This window comes from Cetorhinus maximus, chromosome 7 (assembly GCF_964194155.1).
Source record: "Cetorhinus maximus chromosome 7, sCetMax3.hap1.1, whole genome shotgun sequence".
Taxonomy (NCBI): domain Eukaryota; kingdom Metazoa; phylum Chordata; class Chondrichthyes; order Lamniformes; family Cetorhinidae; genus Cetorhinus; species Cetorhinus maximus.
The window spans coordinates 88,476,166-88,501,954 of NC_135885.1; the positions used below are offsets into that span (position 1 = coordinate 88,476,166).

The following is a 25,789-nucleotide window of genomic DNA, read 5'->3' on the forward strand; positions in this document are numbered from 1 at the left end:
ACCAACTTTAAGTAGCATTACAAACTACCAAGCATTTCTACTAACTCAGTAACAGCCTGTAAAAATCAATCAGCAATTAACCTGAAGTGGGTGAAAATCCCTTTAAATAGAGTTGGTGGGCATCCTTCCTTCTGCTGAACACGTTTTCAGCTGTGAGACAATAAGAGGAGGCATTAGTTAGAACATTGAGGTAAAAAAAAATGACAACACTAGATTCAAATCAGCATTACACGCTGATTGACGTTACAATCTGCGTACTCCTTATACTTTGAGCTTACGGTCCCAGTGCCTGTGCTAATAACCTACTTAAAATGTCCTCCAGCACAGCCCACACCAGAAGTGACGTGCACAGTGCAGAAATCATTTTGGACTCGAAACAGCCACCGAGTGCCAAAGTACACACTGTACGCAACCAATTAATGATAAGATAATTGTGAAAGCTTTCCCTTTGAAATCTCTGAATTTGATTTTTGTGTTTTAAACTTATGCTGTGAGGTAATAGCTCATCAGATGAGATATTAGGATTGAAATGCCTTTTGGAGCACAATTTTTGCTAGAATGCTACAATGCCAGAGATCCCACGGATGTTTCTTGAACTGCTACCTAAAATTTGGTATTTCTGTACATTCTTATGAATGATGAGCCTCCTCCTCCACTGGCATGGACAGGTTGGGCCAAGTGGCCTATTTCTGCGCCATTTTTTTTTATTCATTCATGGGATGTGGGTGTCGCTGGCTCGGCCAACATTCATTGCCCACCCCCAATTGCCCTTATTCAGGAGGCATTTAAGAGTCAACCACATTGCTGTGGATCTGGAGTCACATGTAGAACAGCAGATTTCCTTCCCTAATTAGTGAACCAGATGGGTTTTTATAACAATCTACAATGGTTTCATGGTCATCATTAGATTTTTAATTCCAGATTTTTATTGGATTCAAGTTCCACCATCTGCCAAACCCGGGTCCCTAGAGCATTACCCTGGGTTTACCAGTCTAGCGACAATACCATTATGCCTCCCCTACGTATATTTTGTGTAATCCTAAAGCAAGTCATGAATTTTTAAGTACTCTATAAAACTACTTTAAAGTGCTGCATTGTGTCTTGAAAAACCTTTGAGGTGATGTTTCGTGAAGTAAAACAGGAGAATTGTCATGTTTTTCACTCAAGGACACCATCCCCAGAGCAGTCATGAAAAATGCCGAGTAGCAAATAGCCTGTGTCACAAAGAGGGCCTGGCTGCAAATAGGGGTAAGGGTACTCAACAGTTTTCCATATCAAATGTACATGATTTTAAAAAAAGGTTCCTCTGAATCTGTTCCACTTTTATTGTTGCCCTACTTGAAACACTCAAGATAATATTGGAGAGAGGGGAAAATCAAGCATTCTTTATATTTGGACATATAAACACATGTACAAATATTAAAAATGCAAAAAAGCTTGATTATAGTTATGGTTGAAATACCTTGCCAAGAGCAGTAAGCCAGCTTAAATATGGGAAAAAGTGTTGTGAGCAAGAGCTAAAACACTCAAAGCAACACTAACCTAGGGGTCACTGTTTAAAAATATTTAAGACCAGGATGAGAAGAATTATTTTCTCTCTGAGGGTAGTGAGTCTTTGGAACTCCCTTCCTCAAAAGGCAGTGGAAACAGAGTCTTTGAATGTTTTCAAGGCAGAGGTAGATAGGTTCTTGATAAACAATGGAGTGAAAGGTTACTGGGGGTAGACGGAAAGTTACAATCAGATCAGCCATGATCTTATTGAATGGCAGAGCAGGCTCGAAGGGCCGAGTGGCCTACTCCTGCTCCTGGTTCATATGTTCATTTGTTTCTCTCTGGCAGGATTGCTGCTTTAAGTGTTGCAGAGTTGAACTTCTAACCAACCAAATGAATTGATGCTTCCCCCAGTGAACCTTCCTGGGTCTGCTTAATTTAAATAGCTTTGTGTGTGTGAGTGTATTTTTGAGGGTGGGAGAGAGGGGCGAGGGTGGTGCAGGAAGGAAGTCGCATGCTACATATAGAAGCTCAAAGGGCCAGTCATACTGAAAACTAGATTGGTTTTAAAATGCCTGTCGGGGTGCAATTGGAGCAGAGGAAGGCAGCCCTGCAAATGGAGACCCTTAAAAGGACCTGCTCAAGCCTATACATTGTGCAATGGGCAATTAGCAGTTACTGTCAGAGCAGTGAGTGCAAACTTCATGATTCCTTACATTGCAACTTGACGATGCAAGATATTTAATTTGTTTTATGAAGTCAGACAAGATAAGAGTCAGCTGTACTGAGCGCTGTGCTGAGCATGTCTGACATTTACAATCATCTCCTTGTCACTGTGATAAAATGCTTCAAAAGTTTACAATCAATGCCTAGAAGATCATGCAGTGCAATATACATAATTTGCAGCCATACATAAATGAGCCCCATTAAAACTACCACCTTTTATGTAATTGTTTGATTCATGCACTTGCTGTTAATATATTGTACCTGCTGCCATCTTTAACTGCAACACATGCCAATCACAGGACATTCCCACTTTTTGCATTCTTTTTAAAGAGGACTACTTATTACAACAGGCTACAGGTAGTGTTTTTCTCAACCTCCAGTCTTTTACTCCTATGAAGGAGAGTTTTAGGGCTTCCAGAGGGGCAGACAGGAGTGTGTTAGAGGCAGGAAAATTGGAGAGCAGGCATAAGCTGTAGGTCCATTGAGATAGTCTGCTTCTCTTCCTTGTCTGGCTATTGGGTCATATATACACTGTCAGCAAATTACTAACAAACCCTCAAATCACATTTTCCACAGATATGAACTCTGCTCCTCAGTAACCTGTCCTTGCAGCTCCTATTCCTCCACCTCCCCTTCAGATGTGACAGAAGAAGAAGCAGAATTTTCAATCCAGTACACAAAATGATCATGTACCTGGCCACACTGCTTCCAAACTTGCCAGCATTACATTGCTGAAGCATCTCTCACCCTGCTGAGCATCAGCATAGCGACTTAGATCTGGTGGGTATTCAAGGGTGAGCCAAAGCAGAGAGCACAGAGTGATATACAGAGCACGAGTGAGCATGGAGAGGTGGAATGGAAGACATTGAGGCAAAGATTGTTGACTGGGGGATCACGTTACATAGCCTTTTGGCTACAGAGCCTCTTGACCCAGATCTCACAGGTCCTGTTTTAAAAAGAAAGATGTTTGAAGAGCGGCAAATATATTTTCAGGTATAGGGAACGTTTTCCTAGAATGTATAGCAGTTACAGATTAATTGGAGTAGGCCATTGTCATCTATGAATCCACAATTCATCCACAACAAATGAAACCTGCAGCAGGTCCCCCTCCGTGCTTAGCTGCTGTTAGATGAAGGTCCTATCAGTCCCATGAGACTCTTAGGGGAATTCCTTACACAATCAGGTAGTACCTAGGAGAAGCTTGAGGTAAGTTTTAGAAGACCAAACATCCTACAGTTTCACCAAGGAGAAACACAGAACAAAGAATCAGTGGGCATTCATACAATATGATTCTAGATTTAAATTAAGGCATGACTATTTTTGTTGAGTTGGGAACATTTTGAAAATTGCCAATTTGGAACATTCCTAGTGCCAGTTGAATGCTAATTAATGCTGAATTATGAACAATTTTAGCTCTTAAAATTGACTCCACTTGTAATAGATTGTGGCTAATGAAACTAGTTTCTCTTAAGACCATCCTAGCCAGCAGGAAAAGGAGACTCTCATCCCATCATTCTAAAATTGTGTGGAGGGTAAATGCTAAGATATATCGTTTGTGCCAAATGGCATATTTCCATGTGGTAACATCTGTGTATTTCCACAGAGCATTCAGTTGAAGCCAGTTTCCATGTGTGAAGATGCAGTGTATTGATCAACTTTAGGAATCACCTTCTTCCTGCAATCGACCATGTGCACAAAGTTAAAAGGCATATTTTGTTCCGATACTGTGACCAATTGTTTCTCGTTCAAATGATAAGAAAGAATACACTTCAAGGGATTACCCTAGGCTTTCTCACCACAACACATCCATATATTGCTGGTTGAAATGAAAACATGCAAGATTCCAGAGAAGCCCCCTAAATTGAATTATTTATTAAGAAATGAATCGATATACGCAAAAGCTAACTGACTGGAATTCGTCTAGAGGTCGGTATTTACCCTTTCCAGTATGTTCCACCTGCAGCTCAGTTTCCCTTTTAAGTAGTTGAAAACAATGTACCATGCACAAGACTGGATTTATGAATGCACTTATTTCACAGCTGTATAAGATATAACTTCTGAGACATCATCGCTGCTCTAATTCTGGATTCTCCAGTATCTCCAATTTTAATCGCTCCACCATTGATGGCTGTTGCTTCAGCTACCACAGCCCTAAGTCCTGGAATTCCCACCTCAATCCTCTCTGTCTCTCTACCTGTTCTCCTTTAAGATGCTCCTTTTAAAACCTATCTCTTTGATCAAGTTTGCAGTCATCCTTTTGACTCAGTATCAATTATTTAATATAATGCTCCTGGGAAGCACCTTGGGACCTTCTGTTACGTTAAAGATGCTTAAATGCAAGATGTTGTTGTTATACTCCCTACAGTGCAATTGGCCTGGTGGGGGGGTTTAAATGTGAACTGTCAGCATTTGCCATCATTACCCCTCTGAAACCGACTGCAGCTTCAGGAATTAGCACAAGTGCAGATTAATGCAGAAATCCTGGGCAGGATTTTTCAGGTGGTGGAGTTTCCTGAGCCGCCATCCGAAGAGTCGGCAGGGAATGCAACGTCATCAATCGTAGCAGCCCACAGCCACTTAATGCTCCCAAGAAGTGTCAATTGTTTGGAGATGGGACTTCTGCCCCTCACTTGGGCAGCAGTCTTGCCTCAGAGAGCAGCTGGCCAATCTTGACTGGCCAGCAGTTCTGTAGTCCCAGCAGCAGAAGTGGCCAAGACTGGGACTACAGGCAGTCCACAGATTCTAAGTCCTGGAGTCCAGGACCAGGTAAGTGTGGAGGGTCTCATGGCAGAGAGGGAGGTGAGGTGAAAAGAGGGGGGGTGGGGCTGGGTTCTTGATGGAGGGGCTTGGAGGGGAGAGGGAGTACCTGCAGGGAGCAGACCTTGTGGGGAGGAGAGGTCGAAGTGGAAAGAAGGCCTTCTGAGGGAGGCGCCTTCCCTCCCTGCCTGAGGCCCGAGCAGGATGTCCTGTTGGGCTTTTTCCCTGCCTCTGTACTTCCGCAGCCAGCCTCAAACTAGAGGCCGGGTGGGAAGAGGCCCTTAAGTGGCCTTTAATTGGCCACTTAAGTGCTTCAATTGGGGTGAGGATGGGTGGGCCACTCTAGGCCTAGCTTGCCCCATGTAAAATTGCAGACGGGTCGGGGGCAGGTGGGAGGGCAACAGGAAGGCCACCCATTTATGTGCCCCCCATTTAAGTAATGACCAATGTTCAACAACAGAACTGACCTTGAGAAATTGTTATTTGTAGAGGGTCATTAAATGTCTCTATTATGATTAATTACTAGATTTTTAACTACATTTTTGAGTAATATTTTTTTCAGATAAGATTTTTCATGATAATTCAGCTTCTGCCTTCACCCATGTGTATGTCCCGATCTTTATTTTGCTCTATGTAAAACTTTGAACAAGTATTTTGATTTGGTGCTTTTCATTTTCTGGTTGGCTGTCTGTGAGAATTCTTTAATGTATTTGGCTGCTTGAAGAACTCAATGACATCTGTGCAGCTCCACACTGGGAATTCCCTTTAAAGAATGCTACAATCCACTGCACAGCAAGAGAAAGTAAAGTTCTCGCTACATGGATCAATAAATCTCTCAGCATGGCTTTCTTCGAGATCGGCAGCAAGTGCCCTTAGTTCACTGTGGACTGCAAAGTCCAGGCCAATGAGTTTTAAACACGCTTTCACTACGCAAGTAATGTATTTTTTCTACTATGCAAATAACTTAGTCATTAATGAAGTAATGTATATTGATAGATACCTGGATTTTCATGAATTATACTTTACTAGGTCTGCCAATGATTTACTGTACCTTGACAATGCTATTACTTTATTTTTCAACAAGATCGTGCTGTTTCATATTCTGTTATAAGAAAAATTGAATTCCGTTCTAAAAATGTGTTGTTACAAATTAATGTCATTAATTATTTTGCACCATCTTGGGAACTGGGGGCAACAAATATAGCTTTTATCTTATGATACTGGAACATTAAGCAGTGTTGTCTAATTAGCCATTGAACAAATGAGCCAACTCTGTGAAAGAAACAAGGAGCCAAGATCATATACTGTATTTTATATCTTGAAACGACAAAGAAAGATGATGCACAAAATAGAAAAATATTGTTTGAGAAATGTGCTGAATGATATAATGTGTCCACCATTAATCATGTGGGCAGATGAGTGAGATTTTATTTATTACTAATTTTACTTTTATTTTAACAAATTCCATACTTAAGTGTTCCATATTTAATTTAGGTGTTACTGTTGGAAGAATCTGATAAATATCAAATATTCAGTGATATAGAACGTGAGGAATTTGTCTTCCGCATCTTCAAACATCTCTGCTTGGGTGGAGCCCTCTGTCAATTTGAAGATACAATTGATCCTTATCTGGAAACTACCAAGGCAGTATACAAGGAATTAGTCAGGTGTGTATAATGTGTTCCCAGATTATTTTCTTTTAATACAACAGAATGAAGTTTTCCAGACCTCAGATTGCTCATGTTGAGTATTTGAAAGATCTTTATCTTTCTATTCCATGGAGACAGTCTGATGTGCTCTTGGGCACATCCTGCATCTTAACAAAAGTGTTGTATCTTTTCAATCTTCTTCATTTCATAATTCTTGTATTTTGTTGTTGTTCCCTATGCATTTCATGACATACTCCATATCAGCAATATATAGAGGAAAAGCAATCTTCTCTTTTATTTCTTTCTTTTTAATGGCTGATTCTATTGTGTGGGTGATTCAGGAAGCCCTAAACTTGCAACTACAAACAAATCCGCTGGACTCGTGAGGAGGAGAGCAGAAAACTTTCAGTCAGTGCTGCTGCATGCATTTGTGCTACTGCTGCTTTTGCTGCCTGAGCTGCTACCATTCACATTAGGCTTCCAGGAAAGTTGCACACCTTATGATGCATTAATTTTGGTCTTCTGCTATCATAAGCACAGCAATAGCATTGCCCTATATCATGGAACATTAGGAATTGAACAGAACATTTAACTGAGGTGACCTTAACTGAACTGCCCTGAAGTTCTTTGGGATGTGTCAAGATCATGTTGATCAATGCCCTCCAGTGACATCAAACCCCAGTGTAGTCAGAGGGAGGACATATAATTTGCTTGGGACTGGTTAGCGGGGGCTGGGGCAGGTGGGAGGGGAGGGTTCAGGCTCACTAAGTATAAAGGTGTAAGAATAACTGTGAGAAAACTGCAATTGAGGAATGTGATAAAATGGAAGTGTGGACTTTGAGTAATTTAAAGTCATCAGAGGATCTTTAAGTTGTGTTACAGCCCCAAAACACACTCACACTTTTTATTTTATGGAGTATACATCTGAATGAACCCTTTTGTTGTAAATTTGTATATTATCATCTTTTCAGCCCACCAGTTATGTATTGGTGACTAATGTTTTATAAATGCTCAGTTTATGGTTATTCACAATCATGGTTTGTTTTTATTTGAAAAAAAGATGGTGGGTGTGGGAGGATGGGCAGCAGCAATGATGAAAGTATGCCTGATAGTGAGGGCCAGTGAAGGAAAAGGAAGATTTTAGTTGCAATTAATTCACGGCATCTTACTGGAATTTTGCATATCTCATGCAAAACTATAAATATTTCAAAAATGAAAGGTAATTAAAAGATTTTTACTTTATATTTTTAGTGTTATTACATTACTTACAAAAATTACCAGAATGTGATAAAATACTGGGAAGTGCTTAGCAAAAATGATGAAGTGGAAAGCGTAGCTAAATGCATTTTGTTCTGTTTCCTGTTTACAAATTCTTCTGTGTATTCAATTCAGTACGTGGGTTGCAGGTTTTATTGAAAACTCATTGTAAGTACCTGCAATAGCTAACAATCTTGTAGAAAGCATTGTAATAGGTGTGATCATGGGGTCATGAAGTGTGCGCTTCCTTGAAATCTCATAAATATTACCAAGGGTTATGGCCAAAGGGTGAAAACAACTGCTGAATGGGTACTGTGCTAATAAGCCATGTGTATTTGAAAGTCTGGATTTAGCACACAAATTTGCTGATTACATCATTTAAACCTGGAGGTGCTAAACCAGATAGCTGCAGGTTTAACGCTCAAGTGCTGATTAGATGTAATTTTTGTCAAGCATTATATGTGGGCCTCTTGCACCCATTTCCACTGAATGTGTGGAGTGCACGGCTGGCACACACATGTATGTTGCAAGATAGCTCAGGGACCGAGTGAGAGGGCATACAGGTTCTCGGACTGCGCACAGGAGGTCCTGGTGGAGGAGATCCAGAGGAGGAGGAATGTGCTATACCTGCAAGGGGGAAAGGTGAGACCTCTCCCTCCTGCCCCCCTCACCCGCAGCAGCTAATACTGCTCTGTCTGGCCTCATATTCCTCCTATTCCACATTTTGACCAGGAGGGACTGCTAGCAAGATGCCCATAACCAACTTTTCCTGGTGACTTCCATAAGGTGTTTAATAAAGGAAAGCAACAGAGCATTTACTTAGTTAAGTGAAGTCCTCAAAGAATATTTGAAATGAATGTTGCCAGAATATAGGTAAAATGTTGACAAAGTGGAACAGAAAGTCTTCTAATGGTTTTCTGAGGTCCTGTTCACAATTCCAGCAGTAAGTGATTATGAAATGATGACTATCCCTTGAAGTAGCACCTGAAACCCACATCAACACTGGGTGGAATCGTCCCAGATTTGCACAAAGTGCGATAGTGAGCTAGAAAAAGGATGTTTTACCCTCTGGCTGCAATGGTGGGTTTTTGCACCATATCATCCCATTCCCAGTGCATCCTGCCTCATTAATAATGCATTCCCGGGAAACACGCCAGATCGCTGGTGGGGCGACCTCTGATTCGCCTGCCCCGCCATCACCTCAGGCCATCAGTAATCCAAGCGCCATTTTTAAAGGGTGCTTCTGCACAGAGCCAGCCCACTCTAATGAATCGAAAGCTGCTCCAAAGTCATGGCTGCCAAACGGAGGAAACATCCTGCCCCCAAATTTAGCAATGCCTCCCTCGGCGCCTACTAGACGCAGTGGGGGCCCACCGTGAAGTCCTCTACCCCCACCATGTACTTGTGTACTTCCTTCAGTCTGTGCTGCCTTGCCACCCCTGGCCCCGCCTGCACTGCAGCCCTTGCCCTGGCACCTCACTGAAAAGCCAAGAAAAAGTGACTTGCCTGTGCCCACCCCCTCCACCGAATACACAGTCTTCCTTGATGGCCTACGGGCGATGCTCGCAAGCGCTACGCAAGGTTGTGTGCACTCACCTCCGAGTTCCCCTCAAATTTCAGCTCACCAGGTGCCCGTCTTTTAAATGCTGTTGTGAAACACACCGACGTGCCCGGATGATCCAGCGTGGGGGGATGATTCTGGTGAGCAGGGCTTATAATGAGATGCAAATGTATTAAAATGCTGTTCGCGCCGTGCAGTGGCGGGAAAGGCGGCCTGTCATCGAGTGAAGCAGACGATTGCAAACTGGTTTCACTATGGCATAAAACTAATTTTTTTGGCCTTCTCATCATATTGTCCCTGTCCCGTCCCGCCATGACACCCGAAGACAATGGGGCTGGAAAATTCCTGCCATTGTGTTTGCTCCCAACTACTGGTTGCTGTTGGGAGGGGTCTTTAGCTGAAGCGCTAACACCAAAATGCTGTGCCATCAGCTTAATGAGCGCTAGCAGGCATTTTAAGTGGCAGCATCTTAATGATCCTCCTGGTGGCTGTTCCCAGTGCATGCTTCAACTCCTTTACTAAGATGCGTTCTTGCACAAATCTTGGGCTAAACATGCATTTTAGCACACTGACCTTGGCTGCCTCGGAGGATTTTTAGTGACTAAACACATTCTTGAAAATCATGCCTTCCAGTATATGATACAGTTTGCTAACTGCATACATCTTCAAAAAATCTCATTGAATTTTGAAAGCAAACAAATCTTCTTTGAGGAAGATGAGTGTAAAGGGAAGTGATAAAGGGGGAAGGGAAACTGATTGAGGGTGAGAAAGCTTCTGGCCTGTTAGAACCAACTCTTGGAAGTGAACTGAATTGAAGATTACTTACAGTGGAATCATGGCAATTTATGACACAGAAGCAGGTCATTCACCCCATCATGTCTCCGCTGGCCGCAAAAGACCAATCCATCCTAATCCCACTTCCAGCTCTTGGTCCATAGCCTTGTAAGTTGCAACACTTTAAGTGCATATCCAAGTACCTTTTAAACTTAGTGATTGTTTGTGCTTCTACCACTCTTGGAGATAGTGAGTTCCAGACCCCCACCATCCTCTGGGTGAAAATATTTCTCCTCGACCTCCCTCAAATCCTTCTGACAGTTACCTTAAATCTGGTTATTGTCTACTCTGCTAAGGGAAATAGGTCCTTTCTATCCACTCATTTTTTCCAATATTACTGTGAGATACTGTGAAGCAAGCTTGTGAGGCCTGTGTGTATGTTGTGCTTGTTTGTGTGTGTGCGTGACTGATTTAATTAAACTGAAGACAGTAAGACTGCAAGGTTTAAATCATCAGGCATTTTGAAGTGGAGATGAACAAGTTAAGATGGGATATCAGTAGATACAGCATGAATAAGAATGTACATTAAGAGATAAATGAAGAGTTGAATTTTTAGCTGTTGAATTTCAAAGTGAAATAAAAGGAAGTTTTACAATTGGCAAAGATCATAAATGAATAAAGCAAAATTATTAAGCTTATTTTTCCTGAAAACAATTTTTATTTTTCCATGAAAACAATATGAAAGATTTTTATATTCTGCAGAAGGTAGTTTCCCAAGGAAGTTAAGAATAATGGGTTTAAAGATGAAAGAGAAAAAACATATTTGTAGAAAGATTGAAAGTTGTATGGGGTGTGGCCTTGTGATCTTGAAGAGTGTGCTGTGCGAGGACAGACTAGTGAAGCAAGCAGCCTTTAGCCAACCCAGAGAAGTGTTTGTTTGTTCCAGAAAGCAAGGTTTTGTTACAAGCCTTGGGCTTTTACCCACGGTGGGCACTTGCGATCAGCGGGCCCGGGACTGATTGGGAAATGGCCACCGACCGCGATCAGCCCCCGACCGTGATCTCACGCTGGCTGGCCAATTGAGGCCCGCCCAGCGTGAAACGTGTCTTCCCAATGGCTGGGAAGGGCCAGGCGGGATCCTGATGGCGACCTGACAGGTGGATTAAAAACGGCACAGGCAGTTCCTCTGTGCGTTGAAGACCAAAGCTATGCCCTCAACTACAGCTGGAGACGCCAGGTGGGAGGGCAGGTCGGGTGAGCACTTGCCACACCACCCCCCACCCCCCGGGTTTCTGGACGAGTGCCTCATGGTCTTCCTGGAGGAACTGGCTGCCAGGAGGGACACTCTTGTCCCCAGAAATGGAAGGAGGAGGCCACCACATCTGACAAAAAAAGTTTAGGAGGAGGTAACAGCCCAGGTCAGCAGCCATGACGTTGTGCGGCGCACAGAAGTGCAGTGCTACAAAAGGGTTAAAACGACCTGCTGCACTTGGGAAGGGTGAGCACCATGTTGGCATGGATCAGTGTGGTGAAGTGTTAAGGGCTGGCTGTCCCCCATGGAGCTCAGGGATGTTAGAGTCTGAATGCCAATTGTCAATGACGCCAGAGCTGGCCAAGGGGCTGAACCCTGGCTGTTTGGACTGAGTGTCTTGCCACTCGAGGGCCATGACTCGGATGTACCCTGTAAGGTGCTCCTCAGGTGAGGTTGGCCAGGCTGCAATGGTGCTGCAGGTAGAGAGTGGACTAATCAGTGCTCCCCTGTCCTTTCAGGAGAAGACAAGCCATAACCACATTGAGCGGTCACGGATAGGCAGAGGTCCCCAAACCTCCTAATCCTATCCAGATTCGAACAGGATGCCTTGGAGCGCACCTCGATCAGCCAGTTGTGAAGAGGCTGGGGTGTCAGACGAAGGTAAGAGCGCAGTGCACAGAGGTGAGAGTTTCGGATGGTGTAACTATCATGTGTAGTCTCTTCGTTGATGAGACCCTCAAAATTGGAGTCCCCATTGATCATTGAAAGATGATCCCACCAGGGTGCCAGGCATGCACAGTGACAGTGTGATGACTTGTTATTGTTCTCCCTTAGATTCGCCAGCAGGCACTCATTTGCAGGACCCCGAAGGGGCACCCCTGATACCAGAGGACCGCTGGGCTTCATTTGCACCTGTATCACACTCACTCTCTGAACCAGGCACTAGAGCAGATACCAGCACCTCAGTGGGCGTTAGATCTTCGGCTAGAATGTCGGAGCACAACAGTGAGGGCATTTTACACTCGCTTGAGGAGCAGGCGGAGGCAGAGAGTGCCCAGGGCGCCGGCAATCGGAGAACTGCTGAAGACCAGGACGATGCTGAGCCGAAGGCAGATGATGAGCCTCTGGAGTCAACCATTAGGTGGAAGATACTAGATGTCCAGCGGGATGTGCGGGAGGATCTAGCGGAGATCCATGAGGGTTATGCGTGCCCTCTGTTGTGGAGGAGTCCATGCGGAGCATAGGCACTACGTTGACCCTCATGGCCAAGCGCACTGCTTCCCCCATTGGAGAGGCAGCTCCAGGGACAGAATCAGGGGTTCCTGGGGTTGTGCTCGGACCTGAAAGTCCTCACTAAGGCATTGACCTCAGGTGGTAAGTGCCAGTGTGGGAGATGGATGAGGCACCCAGTATCCCAGCTAGCTGCCCGTCCATCAATGGTGAGCATGGAGGTCCAGAGCGACCTCACATTAGTGTATGAGCTTCTTGTCATCTCTGTGGGCTCCTCTCAGGGTGTTCTGAGGCAGGCAGCAACTCCTCCGCCCTTCTATCAGTAACCATGGCATCTGATGAGGCTGCAATGACTGGGCGGGGCCAGCACAGGCTCCATTGGCCAGAGGACGACTGCCAAGGTCATTAAGGCCAGCAAGACACCAGAGTCAGCAGGCTGCCTCCAATGCCGCTGCCAGCGAGGTGGAGGCACCAAGACGTAGCACTCGCAAATGTGAGTTTAAGGCACCATGAGCACAAGAGGGACTGGTCACGGGTGGTGATCTGTTCTGTAATGTTTTGTTTATGTTAACTGGTGTGGGAATGAGCACCAGAGAAGTTTATGTTAATTTGTTTGGATTGTGAAAATGACATTAATTTTGTTTTTGTCGTCATGGCCTGAGTATCCTTCACTTTTTTATTTTTTTTGGTGCAGGGTATGCCAGTATGTAATGCTGGATGTGAGTGGCTCTAAACTTTATTGCACAGGCACTGAGTGGACTTTGGGTTCAAATGGAAGGGTAATTTCAGACATCCAGGATGGAGGCGGCAGCCTTGGCATGAGGTGGAAGCAGATCTTTGGCAGCCCAGCTGAAGGACCATTGGATCAAGGCATCCCTGGTGTCCTTGCCTTCCTGAAGGATACAGAGGCCTGCCTCCACGTCCTCAGCATTCTCCTCACCGCGCCCCTCTTCTGACTCACTTCTGGATTCATCCTCTGTGGCCTGTGGAGCTGTCAAGGTCCTCCTCCTCCAGTGGGTACCCCCTTGCCAGTGCCAGATTGTGAAGAGCACAGCATTCAACCACTATTAGTAACACCCACTCTGGGGGGTATTGTAATGCTTCCCCTAAATGGTCTAGGCATCGGAAACGCATCTTCAGAAGACTTATGGCCCTCTCTATCACTGCCCTTGAGGAGGCATGACTCCTATTTTAATGCTTCTCTGCCTCTATTCTTGGGTGGCAGAGAGGCGTCATAAGCCACCTTTTCAACGGATAGCCCTTGTCACCCAGCAGCCATCCATCCAGTCGGGCCGGCACCTTGGTGGCCATACATGTGCAGTTGATTGCACCCTGGATACGGGGGAACCCAGCAATCACTGCAAACCCTTTGGCTCGCTCAGCCTAGCTGGCCTCATCTGGAAATGAATAAATGTTATTACCCGCCTGAACAAAGCTTCTGTCATCAGCTTGATGCAACTGTGGACAGTTGATTTGGAGACTCGACAAAGATCCGCCACTTACCCCTGGAAAGAGTCAGAGACATAGAAGTTGAGGGCCACTGTGACCTTCAGAGCCACTGGCATGGGGTTTCCACCCCCACAGTTGGAGGTGATCTCAAGCCCAATCATCTGACAAATAGAGGTCACAGTCTCCCTGAAAAGGTGGAACCTCCTTCGGCTTTGTACCTCGGACATATCGCGGTAGCTGCATCACTGCCTGTAAACCCTGGCAGCAGGGTAATGGCGTCTTCTGCAGTCCCTTCTGCCTTGGACAACCACTGGACCTGCACCCCTTGTGCCTGCACCTCTTGTCTCACAGGTCACTCCCTTGGAAGCTGCATTGAGACACCTGGCCTTCTGTCCCTTCTGCCCCTCTATTCCTCCTCAGGAGGTGCCACCTGCGGAGACCACAATCTCCAATACCAGGGTAACAGAAAACTGTCTGATACCTGGAAGGATCCACACGGTCAAAATCCTCCGGGGGCCTTGGAGACACCAATGTGTCCTGAAATGAACCCTAGAAGTGCAAAGAATAAAGCTCAGAACAGAGATGAAGGTGTCAAAATCAAAACAGCAACCAGCCACAAACTATCTCCTAAACTCCTCACTACTCACATTGCAATGCTGCTGACACTTTTTATCTCACCCTTGGGTGAGGTTTTGCAAAATTTGCACGTTTTGCCCATGCAATGAGTGCGAAATCATATGGGCAACGTAAAATCGGTATCAATTGGGTTTTTAATGGCCTTTTAATATGATGGCGGGCGTGGCTCCGACATCCGTGCACGCCTGCCAACCTGAAGATTGTGTGCGCGCGCGGGATGATGCCAGAATGCTCGCCCGATGTCTTCTCGCTCTATTTTATGGCCAATCGGGTCAGGCGGGTGCCAGCCCATGAGGTGTAAAATTCTACCCTTGGATTTCCATTGTTGCGTGAAAGGGAGAGAGAAGCCTGTGAAATACTTCCCCTACAGCAACAGTGGGCATCTTGTAGTAATATTACTGGATTTTTTATAGATTAAGTATAGGGACTGTTGCCTGGAAAATAGTGTTTATTTGTGAGTCTTGCTAAGTAGAAACCTTTTGGGAAATGTTGTAAGACCAAATTTAACTATGTAACTGTAATCTTGTGTTTTTAAGTTTTCTTCTGTTAATAAATGTTTTAATTTAGTATTTGAAATCTCAAAAAGTGGTAGTGGAATCTTTACTTCTAATTTCAGTACACATAATTTCTTGTAATAAATACAAATTGAAAATTGTTGTGATGGCTTGACCAAATTTCCCTTTGGGATTTGGTCAGCCCAGCAATTACCATCTGCCATATCATAACATAGGCCCCACATAATTTCATACACCTCAATTAAATCTCTCCCCAGCCTATCCAATCATTCCTAATAGCTAAAACTGTTCAACATGCTGGTGAATTTCCTCTGTACCCTCTCTAGTGCAGTCACATCTTTTAGCCATTTGGTAATACAGAACTTGAGTATCGCTGAAAAAAGAAAAGTGTTTAAGCTTTTCGTCTGGCATTCATCAGGACACCTCACAAGAATACCAGTATAAGGGGAAAAGCAACAATTTATACTGTATGTGAAGAGAAAATGCTGATTGGTTGGCAAATATGTTGTCATGGAGAATGCACCAGTGATAGTGACTGACAGTTAACTGCCAAGTATTGTTTGAAATTTAAACCAGGCAGCTTGACCCTGATTGGCCAAGGCATTGCTGACTCATTCCTCAGGGACCTGTGCATATGCACTTCAAGGTCCCTCTGTTCCTCTACACTTCTCAATATCTGTCATTTATTATGTATTCCCTTGGCTTTTTTGCTGTTCCTAAATAAATGGGCCCAGATTTTCATGTGTGCTCAGGAAAACCCGACCTACTCACTTTTGTACCTTCTGAAATGTACACTTGATCCATGTGTGACTTTGCCTGGGATTATTGTCTTCACACAACGGCTGGGTTCACAGTGCATTTTGAGAGCTGCAATAGAGCTTGTGAGGAGTGTGGGTGCAGAGGTGGATCAGTTATAAGGCCAGCCTTGGTTCTCCAATGTGGCAGCCCAGCTCCCAACAATGTTTAAATCACCCCTAAACCTCACCCCTCAACCCCACCCGCCCACTCCCCCATGCCTCCTCAGATCACATATGGCCCCACCCACCCCCATGCCATCAATGCTTCCAATGCCAGTATGTCCTTTCTTCAATACGGGGACCAAAACTGTATACAGTACTCCAGGTGCGGCCTCACCAATACCCTATACAGTTGTAACATGACTTCCCTATTTTTAAACTCCAACCCCCTAGCAATACAGACCAAAATTCCATTTGCCTTCTTAATTACTTGCTGCACCTGCATGCTAACTTTTTGTGTTTCATGCACAAGAACACCCAGATCCCTCTGTGCTGCACTTTTTTGGAGTCTCTCTCCATTTAAATAATAGTCTGCCTTTTGATTCTTCCTGCAAAAGTGCATGACCTCACACTTTCCTACATTAAACTCCATCTGCCACGTTTTTGCCCACTCACTCAACCTGTCTATATCCCCTTGCAGATTCCTTATGTCAGCATCACAACATGCCCTTCCACCTATTTTTGTATCCTCAGCTAATTTGGATACGTTACACTCTGTTCTCTCCTCCAAATCATTAATATAGATAGTAAATAATTAAGGCCCTAGGACTGACCCTTTTGGCACTCTACTAGTTACGTCTGTCCAACCTGAAAGAGACCCATTAACCCCGACTCTCTGTCTTCTGCATGTTAACCAATCCTCCATCCATGCCCCCAATTACCCCCAATACTGTGAGCTCTTATCTTGTGCAATAACCTTTTTATGTGGCACCTTATCGAATGCCTTCTGAAAATCCAAATACACTGCATCTACCCTTTATCAACTCTGCTTGTTATATCCTCAAAGAACTCTAGCAAATTTGTCAAACGTGATTTCCCTTTCACAAAACCATGTTGACTCTGTTTATGACCTTCTGTTTTTGACCTTCTAAAACTTTGCTGATGATTGAGAGTAGACTGATGAAGCAATAATTGACTGGGTTGAATTTGTCCTGCCTTTTGTGGACAGGACATACCTGGACAGTTTTCCACATTGCCGGCTAGATGCCGGTGTTGTAGTTGTACTGGTATAGCTTGGCTAGGGGTGTGGCTAGTTCTGAAGCACAAGTTTTCAGTACTATTGCTGGAATTTTGACAGGGCCCATAGCCTTTGCAGCATCCAGCGCCTTCAGTCTTTTCTTGATATCATGTGGAGTGATTCAAATTGGCTAAAAACTGGCATCTGTGATGCTAGGGACCTCCAGAGGAGGCTGAGATGGATTGTCCACTTGGCACTTCTGACTGAAGATTGTTGTAAATGCTTCAACCATGTCTTTTGCACTGAGCACTGATGTGCTGAGCTCTCCCATCATTGAGCATGGGGATATTTGTGGAGCGTCCTCCTCCAGTTAATCATTTAATTGCCCACCAGCCTTCACAACTGGATGTGGCAGGACTGCAGAGCTTAGATCTGATCCGTTGGTTGTTGAATCACTTAGTTCTGTCTATCACTTGCTGCTTCCACTGTTTGACACGCAGGCAGTTCTGTGTTGTGGCTTTAGCAGGAGGACACCTCATTTTTAGGTATGTCTGGTGCTGCTCCTAGCATGCCCTCCTGCATTCTTCATTGAACTAAGGTTGATCCTCCTGTTTGATGGTAATGGTAGAGTGAAGGAATGCGGGGCCATGAGGTTACAGATTGTGTTTCAGTACATTTCTGCTGCTGCTGATGGCCCACAGAGCCTCATGGATGCCAAGTTTTGAGTTGCTAGATCTAATCAAAATCTACCCCATTTAGCACAGTGGGAGTGCCACACAACACAATGGAGGATATTGGACATTGAAGATTACCTTCAGATACATCCCCACCCAGAGTACATTCTGTGATTTTCAACATGAGGAGTACTGAGTCATCAGCTGAGAGGGCTCGGTAGGCGGTAATCAGCCAGAGATTTCCTTGCCCATATTTGATCTTACTGATGTCATGAGACTCCATGGGGTCCAGAGTCAATGTTGACAACTCCCAGGACTACTCCGTCCCGACTGTGTACCACTGTGCTAACACCTTTGGTGGGTCTGTCCTGATGGTGGTGTCTGGACTGGGACATTGTCAAATATGATTCCCTGAGTATGATTATGTTAGGCAGTTGCTTGACTAGCATGTGAGACAGCCTTCAGATATTAGTAAGCCCCCAGATATTATTGAGGAAGAATTTGGAGTATTGACTTGGCTGGGCCATTGTCATTTCCAGTTGACTTACTTAGGTTGATGCTGGGTGTTCCATCCAGTTTCATTAGTGGCATACAAGGCCATTTAAGAGTCAACCACATTGCTGTGGGTCTGTGGGCCTGGAATCACATGTATGCCAGACCAGGTAAAGACGGTAGATTTCCTTCCTTTTACGACAGTCAGCAATGGTTTCATGGTCACTATTATCGAGACTAGCTTTTAATTCCAGATTTATCGATGGTGGGATTCAAACCTGTCTCCCCAGAGCATTAACGTGGGCTTCTGGATTACTAGTCCGGTGACATTACCACTGTGCCACCACCTTCTCCCTAGTTGGGGTCAGGTGAGATGTTAAAACATTAAAAATCCCAAACCACCTTCAACCAGCCCAGTTTCAGGTTTAACGGAGATGGGTCAAGGGGTGGGCAACCAACCCACTTGCAGGAGGCCGGGTGGCCATTTAAATGTTTTAAAAGGATGGCAACTTCTGATTTTACCTGCTTTGCAAGTTTAACCTTAGCCAGCCAGATTTCCCAAGCAGCAGATAACCTGGCAGCATAAGGGAAGCATGGACAGCTTCGTGGATCTTCCCCTGGTCCACCAAGCTGCCTCCACCTCTCTCCAGGGTGGGCAATTGAACACACCTACCTCAGGGTTGGGGATCAGACACCTCCACTTCCCAATGCACCCCCCCTCCCTCTCCTCCCACCTTCATCCACTAGTGACAGCAACCAACCTACCTGCAGACAAGGCTTGCTCCCAAGTACTCCCTGCCCAAATTAAGGTCAAGCCTAAACTCCACAGTATATGGGAAAACCCAATCCTCCAAGTTTTCTGACAGAAACTTCCCCAAGCTTCCAACAAGTTAGTTTCTGCCTTTTTAGTAATCTCAAGTGCATGTTAGTCAGCTGTAAGACTCTGCTGTACAAACAGATAAAACAGGGCATTGCTCAGTGACTTGTACTTAAAGAAGTTCCCTGGTCTGGTTTTAGTCCCCAGACAATGATATAAGCATTTCATTTTATGTGAGAGTTCAAATGATGGATCTGCAATGTAAATATTAGACTGCAAACAATTGACATATTTGACTAAAATTTTCTCTATTATTTTGACATAGACATGAACCTACTTAAAATACATAAGGTAATGCTTCAACTAATATAACCGAGAATAATTTCAGAAAAATGCATTAAGCATTTGTACATAATGTCAAATAGTTTATATCAGTGCAGGTTTGTATTCTGAGTCAGATTTTTAAAAATACGTCTTAAAGAATGTCGTTGGTACAACTTCTTTGTTAATTTAATGTTTTTGCCTGTAAAACTTGATTTGCAGATTCACTTTCATCTTTTAAAATTATATGTATCTTTATTTGAAACTTGCAACTTTAATATCTATTGGTTTTTACGTCCTGAAACATTCTCTTATCCAATTTCCTTCACACTCTCTGTCATGTTGGAATATAGATATTCGTTTTACTTGAGTTTCCCCACTTCATATTTAAGATAGATGATGCACTTTGTGGAGTCATTCCAACACGCATCTCCAAGGTGACTGGCTGTCATGTACAGCATCGCCTGAGGCTGACGAAATTTTGATCTCTTCCTCTTGGGTTTCACCAGTTCCTGAAATCCAGTTGTAAGTTGTTTTAAACAACTTGAAACAGAAGTGTTAAAGAATTTTAAATATCAATAATCACCATTTTACTGACTGTTTAAGAAACTTTAATGCCAGTTCCCAATGACCAACAGCAACTGGCTTTTGGTAGAATGGAGTTGGTGTGGATTTGTTACTGGACTTTTCCACTATAAGGAGACCTGTGTTATTTGCATAGAATTGTTTGCTGTTTAAATAATACAGGGCTTTCCATAGTGGGAAAGTCCTATTGAGTTTTAATTCTGGGCAGACAGGGGGACCCCAGCCCCTGGCTCTGTCCTAAATCTGCCTACACCTTCCCCCTGACTCCACTCCATCCTGTCGGGTGCCCATGACTTTTCCTCATCCCCACTACTTCCTCTTGTCACGCTGTGCCCTGTTGAACAGCCATGTCTTTTTACCGTTACTCCTACTGGTTTTCAATGTGCTGGATACTCTTACCTTTCCCCACTTCCTTGTCACATTCTGACTGCAAGCACCTGATTATTTTCCTCCTCACCAATCCACACTTTCTGCTGCTGCCTCTCGCCCTTGTCACATCAAACACCCATTCCTTGCTCTCCCACCAATCCATTCATTTTTTACTAATCTGTATCACCATGTAACTCTCTCCATATGCTACTGCTCTTTACTCCAATTTCTCCCCAGCTTCATGCTCCCAGACCCTGACATTCCACTATCAGTTCTACAGCGCAAGGGATACTCTTCTCAAGTGCTGATAAATTCTGTGAAGTACCTCCCAGTTTTCCAATACCATTACATCCAGCTGAATGCTTCCAAACCCTGACCTTCCAGCACTCCACCTTAGATTCCCTTCCCATTATTCTGAGATCCAAATCTTGCCTCCCAGAATAATGTTGAGCTTGAATTAAATGCTTTATTAATAGCCAGTACTGATAGCCGTTTGATTTGGGCGGATATAAGGTGAAGTCTGTTCAACCCACAATATGAAGGATAAAGAAATAAGATGAACTAGATAATTATTCAATCAAGCTTAGAAACCTTATGTGATTATCATAACTAATCACAATACCATGCACAACATCTCTCAGCTGGTCACTTTTATGTATATGCATGAGACACAATCCTGATGTCATTGCTTTTGAATGGAAGTTCTACCATTGGCTTTAGGTTTTTTACCTCCACACAGTGTTTATACGTAGGTGCTTTTGAAGTCTAGTTAGGACAAAGGTAATTGTATCTTGCTTTTTTATTGTTACATTAATATATGCCTCAAAAGAATAATTCAGGGTTCTGATATTTATTAGCTGTGACATAGAATATAAGAGCAGGGAGGTTATGATAGAATTGTATGAAACATTAGGTAGATCTAGAGTACTACATGCAGTTCTGGTCGCTGCATTACAGGAAGCATGTGATTGCTTCAGAACGGGTACAGAGGAAATTCACATGGATGTTGTCAGGACTGAAAAACTTAAGCAATGAGGAAAGACTGGATAGATTTAGGTGTTTTTCGTTAGAACAGAGGAGGCTGAGGGGAGACTTAATTGAGGTGTATAAAATTATGACAAGCCTAGAGAGAGAGTGGTAAGACCTATTTCCTTTAGCAGTGAGGTCAATAATCAAGGAGCATTGACTTAAAGTAATTTCCAGAGGATTAGAGGGAAGTTGAGGAGAAATTGTTTCACCCAGAGAGTGGGAGGGGTCTGGAACTCATTGAAAGATGGTAGAGGCAGAAGCAGAAGTCCTCATTGCATTTAAAAAGTACTTTGATATGGATTTGAACCTACAAGATGACGGACCAAACGCTCGAAAGTGAATAGCTCTTTTTCGGCTGCCATAGACACAATAGCTTAATGCATTAAATTAATTATGATTTCATACCAGTTTCTTTTTCACAGCAATGAGAATACTGCAGGTGACTCACTGGAAGTGATGTATAGTTTTTATATAAAGCCATATACACTAATCTAAGCTTTAAACTCTGAGATAAAGTAATAATGAGTAGCTCACTACAACATGATTCTTTGGAGCCAAGGCTTTTTCATGTTATAACACATTTCATGCTATAGCGAGTCTCATAAAATATTTTAAGAGTTGGATTTTCCATCCATTCTTAGTAGATATGTGAAAAAGCAATACCAAATTTTCATGAAGATATTGTGAGCTAAGACCCTGGAGGCTTGAAGCAGAGACAGGCTTATTATGTTAATAACATTATCACTAAAAATCATTAATATTAGACAAATGTTATTCAGCTGCATGCAAAATGTGCAGTGTTTTTATTTTATATCATCTATGGTGAGTCAGGATTTTCCCTACATTATCACCTCTAAGTCACAAGGTCGTGTGTTCAAATCCCATGCCAGGACTTGAGCATGAAAGTCAAGCTGAAAGTCCCGTGCAGTACTGAGGGATTGCTGAACTGTTAGAGGTGCCATCTTTTGGATCAGATGTTAAACCGAGGTCTCATCTGCCTGCTTGACGGATGCAAAAGATCTATGGCCCTATTTTAAAGAAGAGTAAGGGAGTTATCCCCGATGTCCTGCCCAATATTTATCCCTAAATCTACATCACAAGAATAGATTATCCGGTTGTTATTATATTGCTCATGTGGGAGTATGCTGTGTGCAAATTGGCTGCTGCGTTTTCTACATTACAACAGTGACTGCATTTCAGAAATATTTCATTAGCTTCATTTGGAATGTCCCGTGGTCATGAGAGGCGCTGTATAAATGCAAGTTCTGTGGTATGCCAACATCACCAGGTAATATATTGTGATATTGTTTGCCAGAAACCTGCTTTGATTAGTTTATTAATACTGGGTCACTATTCTAATTTTGTATTGCCAAATATATTTTTGTGCATAACCTATTGACATTAGCACAAAGGCAAACATCACTGATAAAATGTAGCCCTTCTTGTGAGGACAAAGAAATCTTGCATCTTTAGTGTATGCTACTTTCTTTGCCACTAGGTGGCAGATGCACAGATTAGTGGAGAAGAACTCCTTTCTGTTAAGAGTAAAGGAAGCTTTACCTGTGTTTACAGTGTCATATCTACCTGGAAATGTCCCTTGTCGACATCTGGTAACCAATATTGAAAATGTTTGATTTACAAGAAATTAAATCTTTCAGCTTGACCCACAAACACCCATACCTTTTCCACCCAAGATCCTCCCTTATATTATCTCATAATGCAAGTAAGGCTTGCAAGTTTACAATTTGAAAGTGCCTTGCCCATTTTTTTGAAAATAGAAGTCACATTGGCTATTTTCCAGTTGTCTTTATTTTGGGACACAGGAACAGGAATAAACCGCTTAACCACTCGAGCCCATTCCGCCATTCAGTGAGATCATGCTGATCTGTGACTTAGCTCCATGGGCCGAATTTTCATCATGGAGGCAGGAATTCACAGTTGGAAGTTTGCCTGATGTCACAATCCTGCCTCCATCTCGGCAGTTCTGGCTGGCAGGATTTTCATCTGAGGGAGACGGAGATGACCTGGAGTCGTGCCTGCCACCAGAGCCAGAGGCAGGCTGATGCCAGAGCAGCCAGGTTAAAAGGCCTGCCTCTGTTCATTGAGACATTAGCACAGTTCTACAGATCAGTTAATGCCCCACTCACCCTCGCCCACTACCCTAATTCACCCCCTCACCCCTGTCCTCTTCACCCCCACCCCTCACCTCCCCTTACCCCCTTCACCCACCTCACCCCCTTTTTACCCCTTCATGCCCTCAGCTTCCACTCACTCCGATTACACCCTTCACCTACTCAGCCCCTATTTACCCTACCTCACCTGCTCAGCCCCTTCACACCCTCACTCTACACCCCTCACACAATCAACCGGCATCCACTTTATATACAGAACTCATGCGCTCTATAGTAACATTGTGAAGTCATTGAAAAGCTCATAAATCTGTCAATATAAACTTGAAAAGGCACAACAAAATTATCCGCTTAGAAACTCTCAAATCTGTCAAATAAACATCACGAGTATTGCTGAAAAAGAGAAATGTCAAAGCTTTTTGCTTTACACTCATCAGGACACTTTGCAAGAATAAGGTGGAAACAACAATTTATACTATATGTGAAGTGAGTGCTGATTGGTTAGCAAGTGGACTCTGATTGGTAGAGGTGTTGTCATGGAGAATGTACTAGTGATGGTGACTGACAGTTAACTGCCAAGCGCTGTTTAAAATTTAAACCAGGCAGTTTGACACTGATTGATTAAGACATTACCCTGAGGAATGAGTCAGTGAATGGTTGTCACTTATTTTGTTTAGCTGTAACAGGTGCAATGTGTGCACATGTTCTTTCTGTCTACGAAGACCAGGGCCCTGTGTATTAATATATGTAGCTTCCAGTACACGCAAATGCGCCATACTGCAAGCCCAACTGACGATCTTAAATTGGTTGTCAGTGTAACTCTTAGCACACTGTGGATTATTTAGCAAATGTTGTGCAATCGCAGAATCACATCTAATGTTGGACACTGTGCTTTGAGTTTTGCAAGCACGGGCTGGTTGGGTATGGTCTGTACCTTGCCTGATGTGAACAGCGGCTGGGACACGCTGTTTGAAACTATCCACCAGTCTTTGGGACATGCGGCCTATATACCTAGCATCACACTGGCACTGAAATTCATGTACTTCATTACTGATTTGTGTGATAGGCAGAACATCTTTTTGGCTTGATGGCAGTATCCTGTTAGTGGCGGATACCACTCGTGTTGCTCCTGCATAGTAGCAGTGTGACACAGCTAACTTCACCTCTTATTCAAATTTTTGAGATACCTCGCCCTTCTAGAGTAATCTGAGGTAGACTGGGCACTTTTCAGGGCCGAAAGTGACAGCCTTAGGCCCACGCATGAGTTTGCGTGATGTATAACACAACATGATCTGATTGGGGTAGCCATTATCCTGCAGGATGTCTTTGAAGCGCTCTATTTCACCATCAAGCTTGCACAGTGAGCAAATAGCTCGGGCCCTAATTACAAGGTTGTGATAAGAACAACCTTATAGCTGTAAAGAAAATATCATTCTTTTTTTTAATATAACTGTGGGATGCTGTGAAGCAGGCTTATGGGGGCTGTGTGTAAGGTGTGTATGTGTGTGTGTGTGACTAACTTAATTAGACTGATGACAGTCAAACTCCAAGGTTTAAATCATCAAAGGGTTAGGTGCAATGCAGGGATTTTGATGTGAAAATGAGTGAGCTAAGATGGGATACATGTAAATACAACATGAATAGGAATTTGCATTAGGAGATAAATGAAGAGTGATTTTTTTAGCTATTGAATTTCAAAGGGAGAAAAAGAAGTTTTACAACTGCAAAGATCATAAATAAATAAAGCAATGTTATTAAGCTTATTTTTCCTGAAAGTGGTGTCCATAAAGACAACATGAAAGATTTTAGATTCTAGGAAAGGTACCTTTCAAAAGACAGTTAAGAACAATGAGTAAAGATGAAAGGGAAGAAATATATTTAAGAAAAGACTGAAAGCTGTATGAGGTGTGTGTGTGGCCATGTGATCTGCAAGACAGACCTGTGCAGACTGCAGCCTCTATCCACCCCAGAGAAGTGTCTAGTTGTTCCAAAAAACAAGGTTTTGTTACAAGCCTTAGATTTCCATTGTCAAGTGAAAAGGAGAGAGAAGCTTGTGAAATACCTCCCTAAAAGCAACAGTAGGGGTGCCTTGCGGTAATATT

General features: G+C 43.5%; 1 protein-coding gene across 2 annotated transcripts in view; it reads left to right on the forward strand.

Moving 5' to 3' along the window:
• Positions 1 to 25,789, forward strand: part of cfap300 (cilia and flagella associated protein 300) — a 54,767-nt gene that overhangs the window by 24,390 nt on the left and 4,588 nt on the right. For both annotated transcript variants that reach the window (XM_078544885.1, XM_078544884.1), the window contains exon 5: positions 6,469 to 6,641. In XM_078544885.1, coding sequence (XP_078401011.1) covers positions 6,469 to 6,641 — 173 coding nt within the window. The remainder of the gene's footprint in view (positions 1 to 6,468; positions 6,642 to 25,789) is intronic.